The 18,419-nt window shown below is 36.3% G+C and overlaps 1 protein-coding gene across 1 annotated transcript in view; it reads right to left on the bottom strand.

The window, feature by feature from the left end:
- The window catches only part of LOC129244344 (uncharacterized), a 195,235-nt gene that overhangs the window by 140,700 nt on the left and 36,116 nt on the right, over positions 1–18,419 (bottom strand). Inside the window, exon 5 of the mRNA XM_054881964.1 lies at positions 5,071–5,224. Within this exon, the coding sequence (XP_054737939.1) occupies positions 5,071–5,224 (154 nt within the window). The remainder of the gene's footprint in view (positions 1–5,070; positions 5,225–18,419) is intronic.

Genomic DNA, 18,419 nt, shown 5'->3' with positions numbered 1-18,419 from the left:
TGGTGGGATATGGCCGGTATTGTTTGTTATGAACTTCTGGAACCAAACCAGAGATAACTGCTGATTATTATTCCCATCTGCTATCGAACCTGAATGAGGCACTTAAAACAATCGACCGTCTTTAGTGAATAGACGCAAAGTTTTGTTTCGCCACGACAACGCAAGACCTCATACCGCAAGGCAAACATTAGGCAAGCTGAACGAGCTCGGATGGGAGCTAATGCCGCATCCACCATACTCTCCGGATATTGCACCTTGTGATTATCACATTTTCCGTGGACTTCAATCCCATATGAGTAACAAGAAGTAGTCCTCAAAAGGAGTTATAAAAAGGGATATCGAAGCGTATTTTGGCTCCAAGGACAAAAAATTTTTTGAGCAGGAAATTAAAAATTTGCCTAAGCGTTGGGATGACATTATAAATAATGAAGGAAAATATATTATTGATTAATAAATACTTTAAACGTATTTTTTATTAGTTTTAAAACCACTTTTAAAAAACGCACGAACTTATGGACTGACCTGATACAAGTAACGAGTGCTCAAACCCATCAGGGAGAAATTTAATATTTAATTTTTTGGTTTGATTGGGTAAAAATGATTGGAGTTTGTATGAGGTTTTATGAAATTTATTTTATTTGTATAATATAAAATTTATTTGTCGGCGCAAATATATACCAAAACAATGTTTTGTACATTTGGTTGTCAGACAATATTTTGCGTCTACAAGGAATGAATTCGTCTTGTTTCATTCTGTGCTGACAGAAACATGGACACGGCGAAAGAAAAAAGAAACAAAGCAGCTGATTTACCTATGCCACCTTTAAAAGATTCGCCTTGATAGTTTGGCTTATATGATTTTTGCTGTGGGTGTATTACATTTGTATAAAAAATGAATGAAACTTATAAACAAGAAAGTTTTCCGAAAGTATTTGGAAGTGGTAAAAATATTGTGGTGTCATATTGTTTGGTGGCCTGTATATATATATTATACTCTTAGAAACAATAACCAGGACCACACAATTTTAGGGGCAGAGGCAAACCTTTCCTTGCTCAGTACCCATCTGTTATATTAAACAGTAAAAAAATAGTGAGCGAACACCCCCTCGAAGCTTAGTTTAACGCCTCCCATTCTTCAATAGCGCATGGCAGCCTTTTCCTAAAGCAAAACACTGCTGACGAGCCCACACCCGTCGCAATCTCGAACTACCGCCAGCATAAATTCCAAAGCTGTTTTCTATACTACACTTTATTTTTCTTTACTGAACCAAGTACTGCTACTATTTTTTTCTTAAAATTTTTGTTTCTTCCATTCATGGCGCACATACATTTGCCCCACTTGCTTATCCATATCCATTAGCGTCACATGTGGCAGCGCCTTAGTTAGATATGTAAAACTTTTCAATCCTCTTCATTCCCATACAATCTGTGCTTTTACTTCTTCAACTTCCATTTGCGTGCAAAACTCGCTACTTGGCGTGTTGTGGTGTCTCGATTGCGCCTCGTGTTGCACGCTAATGAGAGTTTAATAACTTTGCCGCTTGGCACTTTAAGAGCTACTCGACTTTTCTTTCAGATTTTTGTCACATTTTCTATGCAGTATCAAGGTGTCACTTTCGAAAGCTACTGCGATTTCGATAAAAGCTGTCGATGATGTGAGAAGTTGTTGCGCGCTTCTGCACAAAAACAAATTTTATTTTAACTCTGCACAACAATGAACAACAACAAAAAGAAACAAATTGCGTTTAAAACCACTTTGTAGAAGATTTTGGCGTAGTAAATGATGTGAAATTTTTATGGACACAAGTGTAAGTAGGTATTGGATTACCAATGTCATTAGCATTCTTTTTGGTTTTGCATAGCGATAGCATTTATGGTGTGTCGGAGAAGGTTGAAGTAGATTTCTTTAAAGCTTTCTGAACCACTAAATAGAAAGTAGCTCATCGTCTCATGACATAAAAAGCTTTATATGAATAAGTTGCAGTTCTTCAAGCGAGACTCATTTTTTGATCTTTACAAGCCTTCAATTTTAATGACCTAGGCTTATACGCGTAAGTTTTACTGAGTAGCAAAGAGAAAACAATGAACAATGTAAAACGCTTTCATTAAAGTGCAAAAAGCTAATGAGTATAGTACACTAGACCAGGTCGGTCGCTATAAAAAAACAAGTTGGAAAAGTTCTCTTCTGAATCTAAAATTTATGTGAACCATAAATAATTTTTTTTTTCATTCTTATAAAAACCGATAGTTTTACAAGATTTTCTTCGATCCAGTCTATTTACACCATTTAAATTGAAAGCTCGTCCTTCATAAAGCTTTCAAAAGCTTTCTCAGCGTGGAATATGTTAAATCTCTGAGAGGTATATATTTTCAATTTGATGCGGATGTACTTCGCAGACGCGATTCTGGACCTTCTATGAGGATCTCTCTAAATGCTTTGCAGACCTGAATAAAAGCAGGGAATGTCAAATAATCAATTATTGTGCTCAATGAGCAAGCAGGCTTCCATTCAATCTTTACAAGTTCATAGCCATCTTAATGATATGTGACCTGCCCATGTCGTATTAATTAGACAGAGCTTTGTTTTAGTCAAAAACCAGTTGAGAAGTGCTAGATACTCGACTTGTAACTTTACAGAAACAACTTTTTTATTTCGCTTTATTTAAAAAGCTTTTATCGCTAATTTTTTTGTATGCGAAATTTTTTAATTTCTTACTAAGCTCTACACAGAGCTTTTGATATCACAAGTAATAGCTAAAATATTTTTTTAGAGTATAAGTAAAAGCAACAATCAGTTCAACGCTAAAAAATGTGTCTTCAACGGAAAAGCTCATCTGCATTAAAACAAAAAACTAAATAAAAATACTAATAAAAACAGTTTATGGGGGAAAAAAAGTTTGTGTGTTTTATAAGAAAGCTCTATTATTATTACTAGCGAATAATTGGCCTCAATGAATTATTACTATATTCTTCAATTTATAAAAAGCTCAACCCTAGCGGGTCGGGGAAAAGAATACGCCCGCGGTAAAGTATGCAGTAAGGTAAACCTCGTAAGGGGCGACTGAAATCCAGCAGGAGAGGAGGGAGCCCGTCTTTAAAAGCCTATTGTACCCCGACAATCTCCAGCGTCAGGGCTGTAAAGCTCACCAGGAGCGAGACCTGTAAGATCCTGATTATTGTATTGTATAATGGAAAAATTATTCGCTTCACAGTATTGAAATTGAAATTAGTATTCTATTACCTAAAAAAAAAAAATAAAAATAAAAAAGTTATAAAAAGCCCTAGTAGAATTTTCAAAATCTTCCTCCCATATTCGACGGACCCATGTGTTTTTTTTTTAAATAAAAAAAAACACAATTTTTTGATGTTGACGATAATAATCATTTTATTTGATCCAAGTGCATTTGTTGACATCTCGTTTTGAATATGATATCTCTCAAATGGCCACCTTGAGCCTGTACGGCGTATTGTGCCCGTTTTGCAGCATTTTCCATAGTTTTAGCTTACATTACGGCTGGAATTGCGGCTATTTCCTCACGGATGTTGTTCTTGAGCTCTTCTATGGTCCTTGGCTTATTAATATAAACCTTTGATTTTAAATATCCCCACAAGAAGAAGTAAGGTGGCGTTAAATCGGGCGAACGCGGCGGCCAGTCAAAATCGCTATTTTTCGACATCAATCGACGAGGAAACAATTTCTTCAAAAAATCGATCGTGGTGCGAGCTGTGTGTGGTGGAACGCCGTCTTGTTGAAACCAGAACTGCCTCATACGGTTTCGACGAATTATTGGCATCGCGAAAGTGGTTATTGTAAAGTGTATTGCTTTTTCAAACATATTATCTGAGAAAAGCATTGGTAGGCTACTAAACTCAACTTCAACACAAAGAATAATGTTAAATTTTTCTTTTTTCTATAAAGCTTTCCGAAGAAGTTCCTTTCTTAATGAATTTCTACTGTAAAAAACAAAAATTTTTTTTATCAAAGCTCCAAGTTTTTGAAAGTTACACTTCTTAATAATTTATTTCTATACTTTTAAAACACTTTTTTCGAAAAGCTTTGCATTTTCTGAAAATCTATTAACCTTTAGTACTAATTCAGACAACATTATTTGAAATAATTGTCTGCAAAGCTTTTAGCTTTTTGAAAAGTTCCTCCCTTTTAAAAAGGGATTTAGCTCTAGAAACTTTTTAGAAAGCTTTCATTCCCAAAGATTTTTTCGCTCTGGGCAAATCTTTAAATTTTCTGAAAAATGACGGTTTTAATGAACTACTTCCATAATTTTTGAAAGCTTTTAAAGCAAAGCTCTCAGCTTTTTGAAAAACTACTATCATAATGGTTAATTATCATTATCATAATTATTACAGCATTTTTTGTTTTAATTTTTCTGCAAAGCTTCATGCATTTTGAAAATTCTTCCCTTTCTAAAAAATCATTACTAGAAACTTTTTACAAAACTTTTGTTTCCTAAAAATTTAGTTAGCAAAGATCTACGCCTTCTGGAAGAGTATTCTTTTTACTGTATTTCTTCAAAGAACCTCTGTAAATGTTTAAGTTTTCTGAAAAACAACTATTTTTCATGTATTATTGACATAATTTTTTTAATATTTTAAAGCAAAGCTCTCAGCTTTTTGAAAAGCTACTATCCTTATTAAATTATTACCGCCTTAAGCTTTTTACAAAGTTACTCATATTCTGAAAATGTATTACCTGCTCAAGAAGCATACCACAGAACTTGTACCCCCACTTTCTTTTTTAGGGGGTACAAGTTCTGTGGTATGCTTTCTTGTTACTAAATATTTATAATATCTCCAATCAGACGTAAGTTTTTCCTTACATTTTTTAGCTTTTCAAAGCGTTTTTCTGCAACAAATTTTTGTCCATGAATTTTCTGATTTTCAACGAGCTTTAAATCGACTATTCAGCTTTGTGCGGGCTCAAAACCAATAACCTAACCATGTTTGCGCCTAAAAATATGCCACACAAAAAATTTTGTTATTCGAATTTTTCAACATCAACACAACCCGCTGCTTGAAAACTTTGCATTCGCCCACCCCCATCCCACTACTTACATTGCACGTCGAGCAGCAGCGATGCATTTTGGCGTATCTTCAACGTCGGATGCTCCATAACGCACAGAATGCGGGCATTATGATGGGCTCGATAGACGGCCGGCAAACGGGCCTCACTTTTCGCGCCGCTATTGATTTTGTATGAGTTTTTATCCTGCAAAGAAAAATGAAAAAAGTGAGAAATGCAAAGATAAACAAAGTTCCAAACAACAAAGAGATGCCTACACATACAAATTGCATGCGTGTAAGTGTTTGAGAATATGTGAGAGAAATATGTATGTGTGTAGGTGTTGGGTAAAAATTTTTCGAAAACATTTCGTATGCAGTAAAAAATTTACATGAAACATACTGAAGCCTCATAGCCGCTTTCCACTTGCGCACCACTCACATATTTCAACATTTGTAGGTGTCGAAAAATTTACATACACTCAAACATGCACACATCCAAACACCACACACAGATACGCTGTAATGCCACACGTGCCAGCAACACACGCCCTAACACCAGACGCATTGCGAAATGCCATTGTTGCATTTTTAAGGCAAATTCCTGTAAAGCCGCATAAAAATGCAACACAAAAATTCAGCAAAAAATGGTGGAGAAAAGCGAAAAGAATTAAGAGCGCACAATTCAGTGAGAGTGAGTTGGGTAGGAAATGGACTGGGGAGAAGGTTATGGGGCCAAAGGAAAATGACAGCGTTGAAATACTTTTGGCAACAATGTTGCATTTTTCATGTTGTGGGTGGGTTGTGTAAACCCTTTGAGAGCTGTTGGTATGAAAATTTTTAACAAAGTCTGGCAAAAGGCGTGAAGGTGAGCCGCTTAATGTCAGATGGGTTTTAATTTTATTCGTGTGAGTTAGGTCGGTAGGTATGTAGAAAAAAATGAAAATGAAAGAGGGCAGCCGAATAGAGTGAATATAAATGTGTAAAGGAAGAAGAGAGTTGAGTTATAGTCCTTAGGTGAGGAAAATAATGCACAAAGGTTTTTAGTAACTGAGGGCTTCAGAATATATTAGATTGGGCTGAGGATTGCATTAAAAAAATATTTATTGCCTCGTGGTGTTTCGGCAAAAATATGTTTTAATAAAATATTAATTCCATTACTTCTTGAAAATATGTAAACCGAAAAACATAGCTGGCTGAATTGCGCTGAATTGTATTGAATGGTATTAGAAACTGTTTAATTATACTCTAATAGTTAGCTCAATTTATTTCTGTGACGTTTAAAGGCACTGAATTGAGCTGCATGGTGTTGTAATCTACTCAATTACCCTGCAAAAGATTTTTAAAAACATTTTAGTAAGCCCGAATAAAAAAATTTTTAACTAATTGTGTTACTTGGCGAAAAAAGCCTAAAACCTTAAAATCTGTACGCAAACTCATATAAACTAATTAATATCTGAAAACTATGAACTTGGTGGACTAAATTGCGCTGAATAGGTCTAAATAGTGTGACGCGTTACATAAAATTGCTAATTGGTCCAATTTGTGTGCCCCCACAGGCTGCTGAATAAAATTTATCTGCGCTGAATTGAAATAAATAGACTCATATACTACATAATTATATTTGAATTGCTAATTAGCTTAATTTTTGTGACACAGAAAGCTGCTGAATAAGATTTCTCCGCGCTGAATTGGAATAAATAGGCCCATATACTACATAAGTACACTAAAATTGCTATCTAGATCAATTTGTGTGCCCCCAAAGGCTGCTGAATAAAATTTATCCGCGCTGAATTGAAAAATATACCCATATGCTACATAATTGTATTTAAATTGCCAATTAGATTAATTTTTGTGACACTGAAAGCTGCTGAATAAGATTGTTTGACGATTAATTGCTCTGACTAGCAAAGGCGTTTTAGATTTTTGGCTCTTTATGTAAAATATTAGTGAAAAAAGTAATTCGAGCTTAATTGTTGCATAATCGATTAAGTTAGCGAACAGGTTTACATGTTGCTAAGGTAGTAATATACACTAGGATTGTATTGGAAATAATTTCAAAAATATGTAAACTAAAATATTATCTATGTGTGTTGAATTGCGCTGAATTGAGCTGAATGAAGCTGAATCGGGCTGAACTCTTTCGCGTTGTATGATTTTGAATGAGATCTACTGGCGCTTGCAGACTTTCTATATCTTGTGACCCAAATAGTGTCGCAAGCTACGAAATTGTGAACCATGTTTTAGAGTATGGCGTAGTTTCAAGGATGTTGAAGTCTGCTTCTGACAGTTCTCGTTATGTGTATCTTTTCAAGAAAATTAATAAATTATAAAATAAGCAGAATTGTACTGAATCTAGCAGAAGAAGCATGTTATCACTAGCGTCGCGGAAGAGATATGCCAAACCATGCTGCTGTGGTAAAGCCGATGGGACACTGAACCGAGTGGCAGATTTACGGCGAAACTCATCCCATCAATAGCCAAATTGGTCCAAAGGAACTTCGAAGAAGTGAATTACTTCTTAACACAGTTTCTCTCGGGCCACGGATACTTCCGGAGATATCTGGGCAAGGTAAGCGATTCCAAGCGCATATACTGCGAAGCGTCGAGCGAACACACATTTTTTAGTTGTGATAGATGGCTTGCCGAAAGAAATGCTCTGAGGAAGCAGATCGGCGACATCGCACCGAGCAACATAATCAGCAAAATGCTAGAACGCGAGAAGGATGTACTATGGCGAAAAAGATAGACCTTGCAACAAATCGAAGCCGCACAGATAGAGACACAAGAAGACGAGCCTATAGCATGACAGCTGACTACAAATATAGTGGACCCAGACGTGGGTGAATAGAATTGTTCCCTTATGAATGCCGTTCTGGGCCCTCCCGAAGTAGTACAGAAAGTAGTCCCTGGCAGAGTGTCTCCCCAAAAGCAGACGAGAGATAGATTTAGTGGCCATCACAGGATGCAGCAGACGACGGTCGCTGTAAGTACGTAGGTATTTTAAACTCTACCTCACCCGCAAAAAAAAAGAGTTCTAATTGCAATTCACTTTGCACAGAGCTGAATAAAAGTTATAGCTTAGTAGTTACCTGTTATGCCATATTTATTTAAGCTAACAGAGTTGCGTTGAATGAGGCTGAATAGAGCTTAATGAGGTCAGTTAGTTACAGGTACACTACGTACAGGTTAAGTACAGACAAGCATGAATTTTATTTTTTTAAGGGTTGTTTTTTTTAATTTTTGTGAATTCAGCTGAGTAAGTAAGGCTTACTGGACATAAATAAATATATTATAATTAGTATTATAATCGTTCACGTGGTGCCTATATAAGTAGTTTAAAGTGTAGCTGAGACACTTAGCTACACTTAAAATATTTTCTTACACTTTTTTTGTAGATTCTTAAAAAAGTTTTTTTAACATATTTAAAGAGAGCTGAATGACAAATATCAGTTCTTAAAATAAAAATATTTTAGTAAGGCCTGTTTTTGTGGCAGTTAGCTTAGAGTAACCAACTCATTAAGACCACTTAGGTCTGTTGTGGGGCCACTGTGTATCACGGGAATTTATTCGTCATGGAACCATTTAGACGCTCTCATAGAGCGTAGGATGGGTTTTATTTCAATACTGGATAGTTCCGTAAGAGAGTCAAAATGGTACTTTACTAACAACCTCGCTCTACTTCTAGCTGAGACTGGACAATTACAGAGGAAGTGTTCTACTGTTTCTTCTTCGTCTCAACAACTTTTGCAGTATTCATCAGAAAATACTCCTAGCCTAGAAGAGTGCCTACCTAACAGCCAATGAGCGACGACACAAGCCAGGACCTTCGGGATGTTCTTTTTTCTGCTGACCTCAATGCTGCTGATGTTTTCTTATCTAAATTAGCCTGCTTGTAAATAAATTATTTTCTTCTCTCCATCACCAATTTGTCTCCTGAAGAATATTCTTTTTTATCCTTAATTTGCAAGTTACCATAGGAATCCCAATATTGCCTCTATTTTCAAGCAGTGGAAGATTAGTATCCTTTCTGGTTAGCTGCAATTTCCTTCATTATCTCTATGTCCCGTTACCCATATAAGGCTGACCTGGAAGACGGTGCTAATATCATTTAGAGCTGTCAGGCATTCCTGAGCAACCTTTACTTTTCATTTGATGGCCGCCTGACTGTCCGAGAAGATATTTATTGTAGTTTTTATTATTCCGGGTGTGCTAAGGTACAAAGTTGCCTCCTTGATGGTTAAAACTCCTGTCTGGTAGACGCCACAGTATTCCGGAAGTCTGACAGATAATTCCAGTCCTATTTATTGTAAAAAAACTTTAGCCTACTTTATTTTCTAACTTAAATCCATCCGTATAAAAATGTATTTCCTTCTTCTCCATGGTCTTTGAGTTTGCCACTCTCTTCGTGACGGAATGTAAGTCTTGAAGAGCCCGTTGAAGTTGGGTTTAGGGAAAGAGTAGTTGATTTCTTCATTATAACTACTCTTAACGTGGATGAACCACCGGGTATTCTATGGCGCCAAGGGCAGGTTATAAACCCCAAGAGAAATTAAGCTGTTTACAATTCTAAGAATATACGACCGATTGATAGTCATGTGCCGAACGCATGATAAATATTATATACTCTAGCGTATTTGTAGTTATTCCAATCTTTGATATTTGTAGTTGAAGTAGCTGAAAATAAGCCTTTGTTAACTTCAAACTGCTTTAAGCAGTCTGCTGAATTGAGTTGAATAGAGCCAATAATAAATAATGAATCATAAATTCCAAAGCATAAAACTTTCCCTTACTAGCCTTCTTCCATTTGATAACTCAAAAAGTTTAACTTAGCGATTCCCAAGCGCGCTGAATAAAGTCTTATAGTTTGTAAGTCTAACTTCTGGTTAAAATCAAGTCGCACATTGCGCATATGACGCGCTGAATTCCACATATTTTAGCTGAATTGCGCTGAATAATGCAAAAGGGTAGGTACGAAGATTTTTTTCCCTGTAATTGACTATTTAAAACATGCAAAAATATATTTTTCATTGAAATCTTGACAAGAAAGTACGAAGTTTGAAGCATTAATTGCACCTAAAATACACAACCAACCACGAAACTTTAAGTCTATTACACTAGCAAATACTAATAACACAATCAGTTTTAACGTTATTCAATTTTACTGCTTGGCTATTTAATTTGATTGATAAATATCTGTCGAAGTCTAAGTGTTTGTATCTGTCGAAGTCTAGGTGTTTGTTGATGTTATTGTTTTCATTAGTTACTGCTAAAACTAGACGAGTATAGTAGCTGTACGCAAATAGTCACCACAACGAAATTTCATTAGGTAAATTAGCCAGAATACAACCGCAACCGAGCAATTTAAGAAAAATACTTGAATTTCCATTGGCCTGAAAGTAATGAGTAGTGAATGAGAAGGGTATAGCCTTTTAAATAAAGCAAGGAGACAGAGTAGTGAGAACGTAATGCATTGTCACTCAAGTATTGGCCATCTGCAGAGGCCAGCATTTTGCGGTAGCACAACAAAAACGATCATGTGGTTTTCAGCGCAAATGTGCTGGAGAGAGTAAGTAATTGAATGAGTGAGCGAATGAGAGCGGGTGAGAGTGAGGTAAAATATAACGGGACACAATGAAATGTTAAGGTCTGAGAAGTTCACAGTGAGAATGTACGGACTGAGTGGTTGACAAGGGCAATGGGGAGACATGCACTGCTAGAATGATTGATTGAATGAGTGTATAATTTGAGAAAGCAACTGGAGAGGGGAGAGAAGAGTGTATTTCAGGCAGAAATGCGTTAAGAGTGCAAGCGACCCGTTTCTGTGAGCACAGGTTGACCTTGAAAGTATAAATATAGTAGAGAACTTTAAGATTTAAATAAAAATTTATTGAATTAGATATTTATAAAAAAGTGACTACTTACAAATAAATAAAAAAAAGCTCAGTAAACGGGTTAGTGAATTTTTTAAGAATCATTTCCAAGTACGAGTTAAAATCACTATTTGCTTCCGTAAATGTTTTTATGAGAAGCTTTTTCATGCCGGAAATACACTCGGAAGTTTTCCCATAGAGGTAACGCTATAACACTTTTTCTATCACTTTGCTGTTTCATGGACGAAGATTCGAAGCAACGTACTCTCGCATGATAGCCACGCTCCAATCCACTGGGCTACGACGGCCACGTGCAGAATAATTAGCACACCCGACTAGCGAGTTCAAATATCTATAAGGACGGCTGGGACAAACTAGGAAACATTTAACAAATTTAGGGTAAAGTAAACTTGTGGCGAGCGCCGTGGACGAATGGGTTGGTGCGTGACTACCATTCAGAGAGAGAACGTCGATTCGAATCTCGGTGAAAGATCAAAATTAAGAAAAAGTTTTTTCTAATAGCGTTCGCTTCTCGGCAGGCAATGGCAAACCTCCGAGTGTATTTCTGCCATGAAAAAAGCTGCTCATTAAAAATATCTGCCGTTCGGAGTCGGCTTGAAACTGTAGGTCCCTCCATTTGTGGAACAACATCAAGACGCACACCACAAATGGGAGGAGGAGCTCGGCCAAACACTCAAAAAGAGTGTACGCGCCAATTATATATATATAAATTTGTATAAAGATCGCGCAAAGATGCCGACGAAGTTTGCAGGGCTGTACTTTCTTGCAATCCGAATGGCTGTGGTAGACCAAATACCCACTGGAAACGTATGATAGATGCCGACTTTAGTAACTGCAATACTAACTAGAAAAATCTCAAGCAAATTTTTGATAGGAGTAACGGCTTCAATTACTTTATTTTGGATCTACGCTCCAAGCAGAGTTAAAGCATGTTTTAAATATATAATAACTGCTTTTAGAAAAGTATGCAATTTCGTAGTCCATTGAATTTGACATAATAAAGTACAAGTTTCCAGTGGCTCAAATATATCATTAATTTTTTACAATTTTTTTTGCTCACGGATTTTGGTGTTTTCCTCCATATGAAGAAAAAAAATCGTAAATTGTATGGTTGCTAATGAACTTATTAATAGTTATTGAAAAACATGTAATTATATTGCATTAAAGTATAATAAATCAGCTTTTGAGCCACCCTGTGCAACCCGTACAACTTATGCGCATATGCCATATGGTCGATAAACTGTCACTTGCCACAGGAGTAACGCATTAGTTCGAACACTTGTTTGTCATGGCTAAAATTCTAATTTCGATTACGTTGTTGTCCAGACAATTGTCCAGACTGTCGTTGCCACAGATTTGTGGCTGAAAGTTCTGCACGCAGCAAACATTGTTAAGTAAGTGGCAGCTAACAAGTGAAGAAAATCCCTAGTACTCTAACGTACACGTACTAACACCTACACAAACACACAAACTGTGGAACCAAATGATTGCTCTAATGGGAAAATAATTAAGTGGCGGCCTGTACGAACTAATAATAATTAATACGAAAAGCAACAGGATCTGTAGGAAGAAAAGCAATAAATTTTCCACTAAGTCATTTATATTGAAGGCGAAAATTTCTGGGAAAAAATTCATATTTCTCTTGTTTTTTACTTGACAAAAACATTTTATTGCTCATATACTCAATTAAAACTTTTCGAATAGAATTAAATGAAATATGATAAATGTAATATAAGTAAGTGAAATATGTCGCAAAAGGCCAGTAGTTACAGTGGTTATTGGTGTGCGAGCGCATAAAACTTTGAAAATAATATGGCAGCAAGTTGAAATTGGCGGTTAGCTTTGCATGCAAAAGCGAAAACAACTAAAAAACAAAAACACAGATTCACAAAAAAAAAAAACTATAACAACAACAATAAAAATTCCTGCATGCTTTCTGTCAACTTATCTCTTTCACATAAGCAAATTCTTCCAATTTTATACTAAACAAAAAATTATTGCTTTCATATACTGCTCGTTTCCGGTTATATTCTTCGAAGCCAGGCGATATGTGCACTTTATGCAAATTACTCACTTTATATAGCCATTTATGCATACAATCAAGTGACAGAGACCGGCGCATATTTGACTAACCACACACCACCACACACATATAAGTAAGTATATGTACATATTATATATACACACATATACAGTCATATATGTATGAATTTCGCATGTATGCAGGCAAGTATGGAAATTTTACAGCCCAAACAAGCCGCATAGCACTTACATTTGAATGAAGGCTAGTTATGTCCACCGCTTGCCCTCTACTCCGGCCGTTTGCTACATGCAATACCCGTCTTTCCCGCCATTCGCTGCCATTTAAGAGTTTATGCACATTTTATACTCCTTTACACTCCCGACGCGGCAACGTCCATTCAACTATTCATTGCTGTCCATTCAACTGTCTATCAGCCTGTGTATGAGCTGCGCTTGTGGCCTTAAAGGATTGGCATTATGTGCATGAATACGAGTGAATAGCAATGAAACTATTTATATAGACATACGCCTGGCGGGCTTGTGAGAATTTTGAAGCATAAACTAAATTTTTTGGTTTTTTTTCGGGATCTCGAAATTATTCAGCGGCTTTCAGGGGTGCGTAAATTTGTAGAGCGTGATGTTCCTAAGCTACTTTTACTTCAATTTGCGCTATTCAGATACCAAGAATTTAATTCAGCGCTGAAAGCAGCTCTCACATATGCATATCATACTAAGTTTTTAAGTAGTTTATTATGTCCGTAGCCAACGATTATGTTTCTAACGAAAATTATTCACCCTTTTTTTTTGCTCTCTGATGTCATAACTTAAAGAGACAATCTCAAACAAATTCAGCAGCCTACAACTATGTGTGAATTTGAAAAAGGTAAGATTTTAAACAATGCTGGCTTATGTTATCTCTATTCAGCTACCGAAAGTCTAATTCAGCAGTAAATTTTAACACACATATCCCCCTTTTTGCTAGGTAGTGCAAAAATTTAATAAAGACAATCTCAAACAAATTCAGCAGTTTACAGTTATGCGCGATTTTGAAGAAAGTAAGGTTTTTATAAATGCTAACTTAAATCAGCTCTATTCAGCTACCGAAACCCTAATTCAGCACTCACTTTAGCACATATAACTGCATATGTGTGACTTTAAAGGCGAAAATTTCTATAGACCAGCTAATCGAAGCTGAATTGAGCGCTTATGTATATCAGAAAATGGGAAAAATGTATATTATTCTTATTATTAAAAAAATGTTTTATGTGAAATACACGCGCTGAATACAGCAAGCGACACTTGGTTACATATATGTATAACAAAGTTGCCAGACATTTAATTCAGCGCATATTCAGCACCTTAAAATGTTGATTCAGCATACGCTTTCAGTATCTCCTAATACTATTTTCAAAACATTTTCGAAACCATATCTAAATAACTGGCGTTTACATCCCCTTTTTGGGTGATAGGCCGCGCTGCGCTTCTCATTTGATGTAGTTTTACAAATGGAGAAACCTACAGTTTTAAGGGGGGACCCTCATTTATCGGGTCAAAAAAATCGATTTTTTGGAAATAATTTTAATCTATTCTACAACTATTTAAGAATATACTTTCAAAATTTCAAGTCGATATCTGTATTTTTGAAGGAGTGACAAAATTTTTAACAGGACGCGACGGGTGGCCTGATCGCCTGGCTCTAGCCACCATCGGCTGGTCGCTTTCATTCCTGCGTTGTCGGAGGAAATGTTTACCTGAGTTCGGAATTTCTTTTGTTTGGCATTCCGTCTGCCTTCCGCCTTCATTCCAGGTGCCACTTTCAGTATAATTTGTAATTTCTATGTGGCAACCCTGCTTTTATTTGTATGAACTTCGCTTTAGTTCGTTTCAGTTCGTTTCAGTTTGTTTTCATCTCTTCTCGAGTGAACAAGTTTATGTGTATGCGTCATGACTTCGTATCCGAAATCCAAGCAAGGGGAGACCCAACGTTCAACGAGACCCCGAAAAAGAAAATATCCTTGGTGTCGAAAAAAAGAAAATGAAGCAGAAGAAGAGGATATAGGAAATACGAGTGCTTCGAGTAAAAAACTAAATAGTGGTGATATTTTTGATGCACAAGTGAATATGGCTCATTCGTATAAAATTATCGAATTTTTAAGCGTCTTTCAAACGCTCGCGCAGTTGCTTATATGCCGAAAGTGTAAGAAAAATATCGAATTTAGAGAATCGGGAATTCGTGGTTTTGGTTTTAAGATAGTTGTGTTGTGCTCTTGTGGTTCTACGCAGATCAGTTCTGGACCTGCTATAAATACCGGTTATGAAATTAATAAAAGAATAGTTTTTGTTATGAGACTTTTAGGCATCGGACAAGAAGGCGTCAATATTTTTGCTGGACTTATGGATATGGGGACAGGTTTGAGTAACAGTGCGTACGAGAACATTGTAAAACACCTGTATAATGCAGTAAAGTTTGTCTTTGATGCTACATGTACGAAAGCAGTTGGCGAAGAAAAAACATTAAATGAGCAAAATGGAAGACCGGAATCAAAATTTTGTGTTTCTGGAGATGGATCGTGGAAAAAAAGAGGTTTTACGTCGCTGTTAGGTGTTGTAACTCTCATTGGTAATTTTACCGGAAAAGTGATCGACCTTGTCGTTAAAAGTGCAATATGTAAGGCTTGCATGACATGGAAAGAAAAAGAAGGTACAGATGAATATACTAACTGGTACGAAGAACACGAGCAAGAATGCCTACTCAATCATTCCGGTTCTTCAGGGAAAATGGAAGTCGATTCCATGAAAGAAATGTTTTCCAGATCAGAAGAAAAGTATGGCGTTAAGTACGAGAATTATATAGGCGACGGTGACTCAAAAACCTTCAAAGCTATCTTAGATTTGAATCCATACGGCAATGAATGTCTTGTAAAAAAAAGTGAATGCGTCGGACATATCGAAAAACGAATGGGCACAAGACTTCGAAATGTAAAAAAAGATAAGAAGCTCGGAGGACGTGGAAAGTTAACCGATGTACTGATAAAAAAAATAACTCGATACTACGGATTAGCCATACGTCGATATACTGATTCGGTTCAAGGCATGAAAAAAGCCATTCAAGCAATACTCGATCACCTAACATCTACTAACGATAAGCCGAATCACGGAAATTGTCCGGCTGGAGCCGATAGCTGGTGCAAGTGGCGCAAGGCTGAGGCAGCAGGTTGTGTAGGATCGTTTAATCATCCCCTTCCTCTTCACCCAGATGTGGACAAAAATTTACGACCGATCTTTGCCGATCTTTCCCAAGATAACCTTTTGGACAGGTGTTTAGGCGGTTACACGCAGAACGCGAATGAAAGTTTCAATTCTACCGTTTAGCGATTATCCCCTAAACACACCCACAGCGGAGCAAAAATAGTCTCCATTGCTGCATATATTGCTGCGTCGATATTCAATGAAGGCTACAAGGCAGTTTTAATGATAATGAATCAAATGCATATGGAAATTGGGATCCAGGCACACACTTTTGCTGAATCACAGGACGAGAAGAGAATTTACCGACAGAACCGCCGAAGCTATAGCAGCTCAAAAGAAGGACGAACGGCTAATAGAATGAAGATGTTGGCTCAAAACGAATATTACGAGGAAGAGGAAGGGTTACTTTATGGAGCTGGAATTGCTGATTAGCAAGAAACTGAAGTAAGTTATATTTTTATACAACTTTTATGTATCCAAAACTTTAAACGCGTTTTTCTCGAAACATCATTTTTCGATTTTGTGTACACAATTGAGAACGCTGTATTGAACCAATCAGGCTTTACAATAGCTCATTTTAAAGATAATTAAATTGTTTTCAATGTGACATTAAGTGTTTTTTAAAAAAAAAAGATTTTCATATTTTTTTGTAATTTTAAAGTCAATTTTTATGCATGAAAAATTACTTTTAACATAAAACTGGGTAAAAAATATCAATTTCGACATTTTTTTTTTAAATCAAAATGTCACATCGAAGTCACATCCTAAAGTTTTAAAAAAAATTTGGTTTTTTTATTTCAGAAAAAAATTCAGAGCGCTTGAATGTACACAGATAGAATGAGGTGCCATGGACGAGGTGTATATTTCCATACTTAAAATGTTTTTTTTCTTCTCCGAAAATTTTTGTAGACAGTCAAGACATTTATTAAAGTACTTTATGAATTACAAAACGTTTGAAGTTATTTTACCTGAGAAAAAAATTCCCAAAAATGATGCATTTTTCGACCGTCTAAATGAGGGTCCCCCCTTAAGCCGGCTCCGAATGACAGTTTTTTAAGGCATGGCAGAAATGCACTCGGAGGTTTGGCTTTGCTTGCCGAGCGGCGACCGCTACTGGAAAAAAACTTTTTCTTCACTTTGGAGATTCGAACCAACGTACTCCGAATGGCAGTCACCCATCAACCTATTTGGCTACAAAAATTAAATACACAGTTTTTCGAAGTGGACTCAGCGCATATTCACATGCAGAAATTGCGCACTTATTCCGTCATCTTCTCTAAATATTCTTTAAAAACTGTTAAGTTTGAACTTTGAAGTTATGTATTTTTTATTCAGCACCTTGAATGTAAATTGAGCCGGAATTTCTTACTGCCTTTCTTTTTCCTAATTGTGTGTTATTTTTGTAAAATTTTTATTATGGATGTTAAATTATGAAATTTATTGACGTTTGGCGCTTTCATAATGACATCCGGATGCATTCAGCGCTTCTATGAGTGAATTCAGCGCATGCATTCTATTGCTTGCGGTTGTGGCTTCGCTTGCATTATATAACTTAGCACTTATGAGTTTTTAAATCTTATTTGTCAACACTAGTGAGCTGGAAAATTAAATTTTTGGTGTTACCATTATTCAGCACCTAGAAACTTTTTTATATCCCAAATGCTATAGAAATTCGATCACGAAGTATATTCAGCACACATTTTCGGTTAGTTTTACTCTCACTTTTGGAACGACATTTCTATTTGTCTTCAATAAAATACATTCAGCGCTTTTAAAGGCAATTCAGCGCAATTTTTTATATAGTTTAAATATTCTTTTTGGTAGACAATGTTGATGGCTTTCAGAAAATGTACGAATTGAATTCAGCGCCATTTTTGCAGATTTTTTGGTTCTGACTTTTTACTAGCTTTCATTTAATTTCATGCATTTAGCGCATGAAAGGCAAATTCAGCGGCCTTTTCTCTACAAATTTTACTAAAAATATTAATTTACGGCGATTTCTCAAAAAAAAAAAAAAATTCTTCTTAGCTTCACAGTCCGTGGTGGACCACCAGCTTCGTCAACAACTTTTCTCCACTTTATTCCATCCATCTTCAGCTGAAGACCTGATTCGACGTTATCCAACCATCTCTTTTGTGGCACCCTCCTTTTCTTCCTCAAATGCTTTGCTATCATTTCGCTCTTTCGGCACGAGCAATGCGTGCCGAGTCCATCTAACCCGTTGGGCTTTGATAAACC

This window comes from Anastrepha obliqua, chromosome 4 (assembly GCF_027943255.1).
Source record: "Anastrepha obliqua isolate idAnaObli1 chromosome 4, idAnaObli1_1.0, whole genome shotgun sequence".
Lineage (NCBI taxonomy): Eukaryota > Metazoa > Arthropoda > Insecta > Diptera > Tephritidae > Anastrepha > Anastrepha obliqua.
This window is presented reverse-complemented; position numbering and strand designations above follow the sequence as displayed.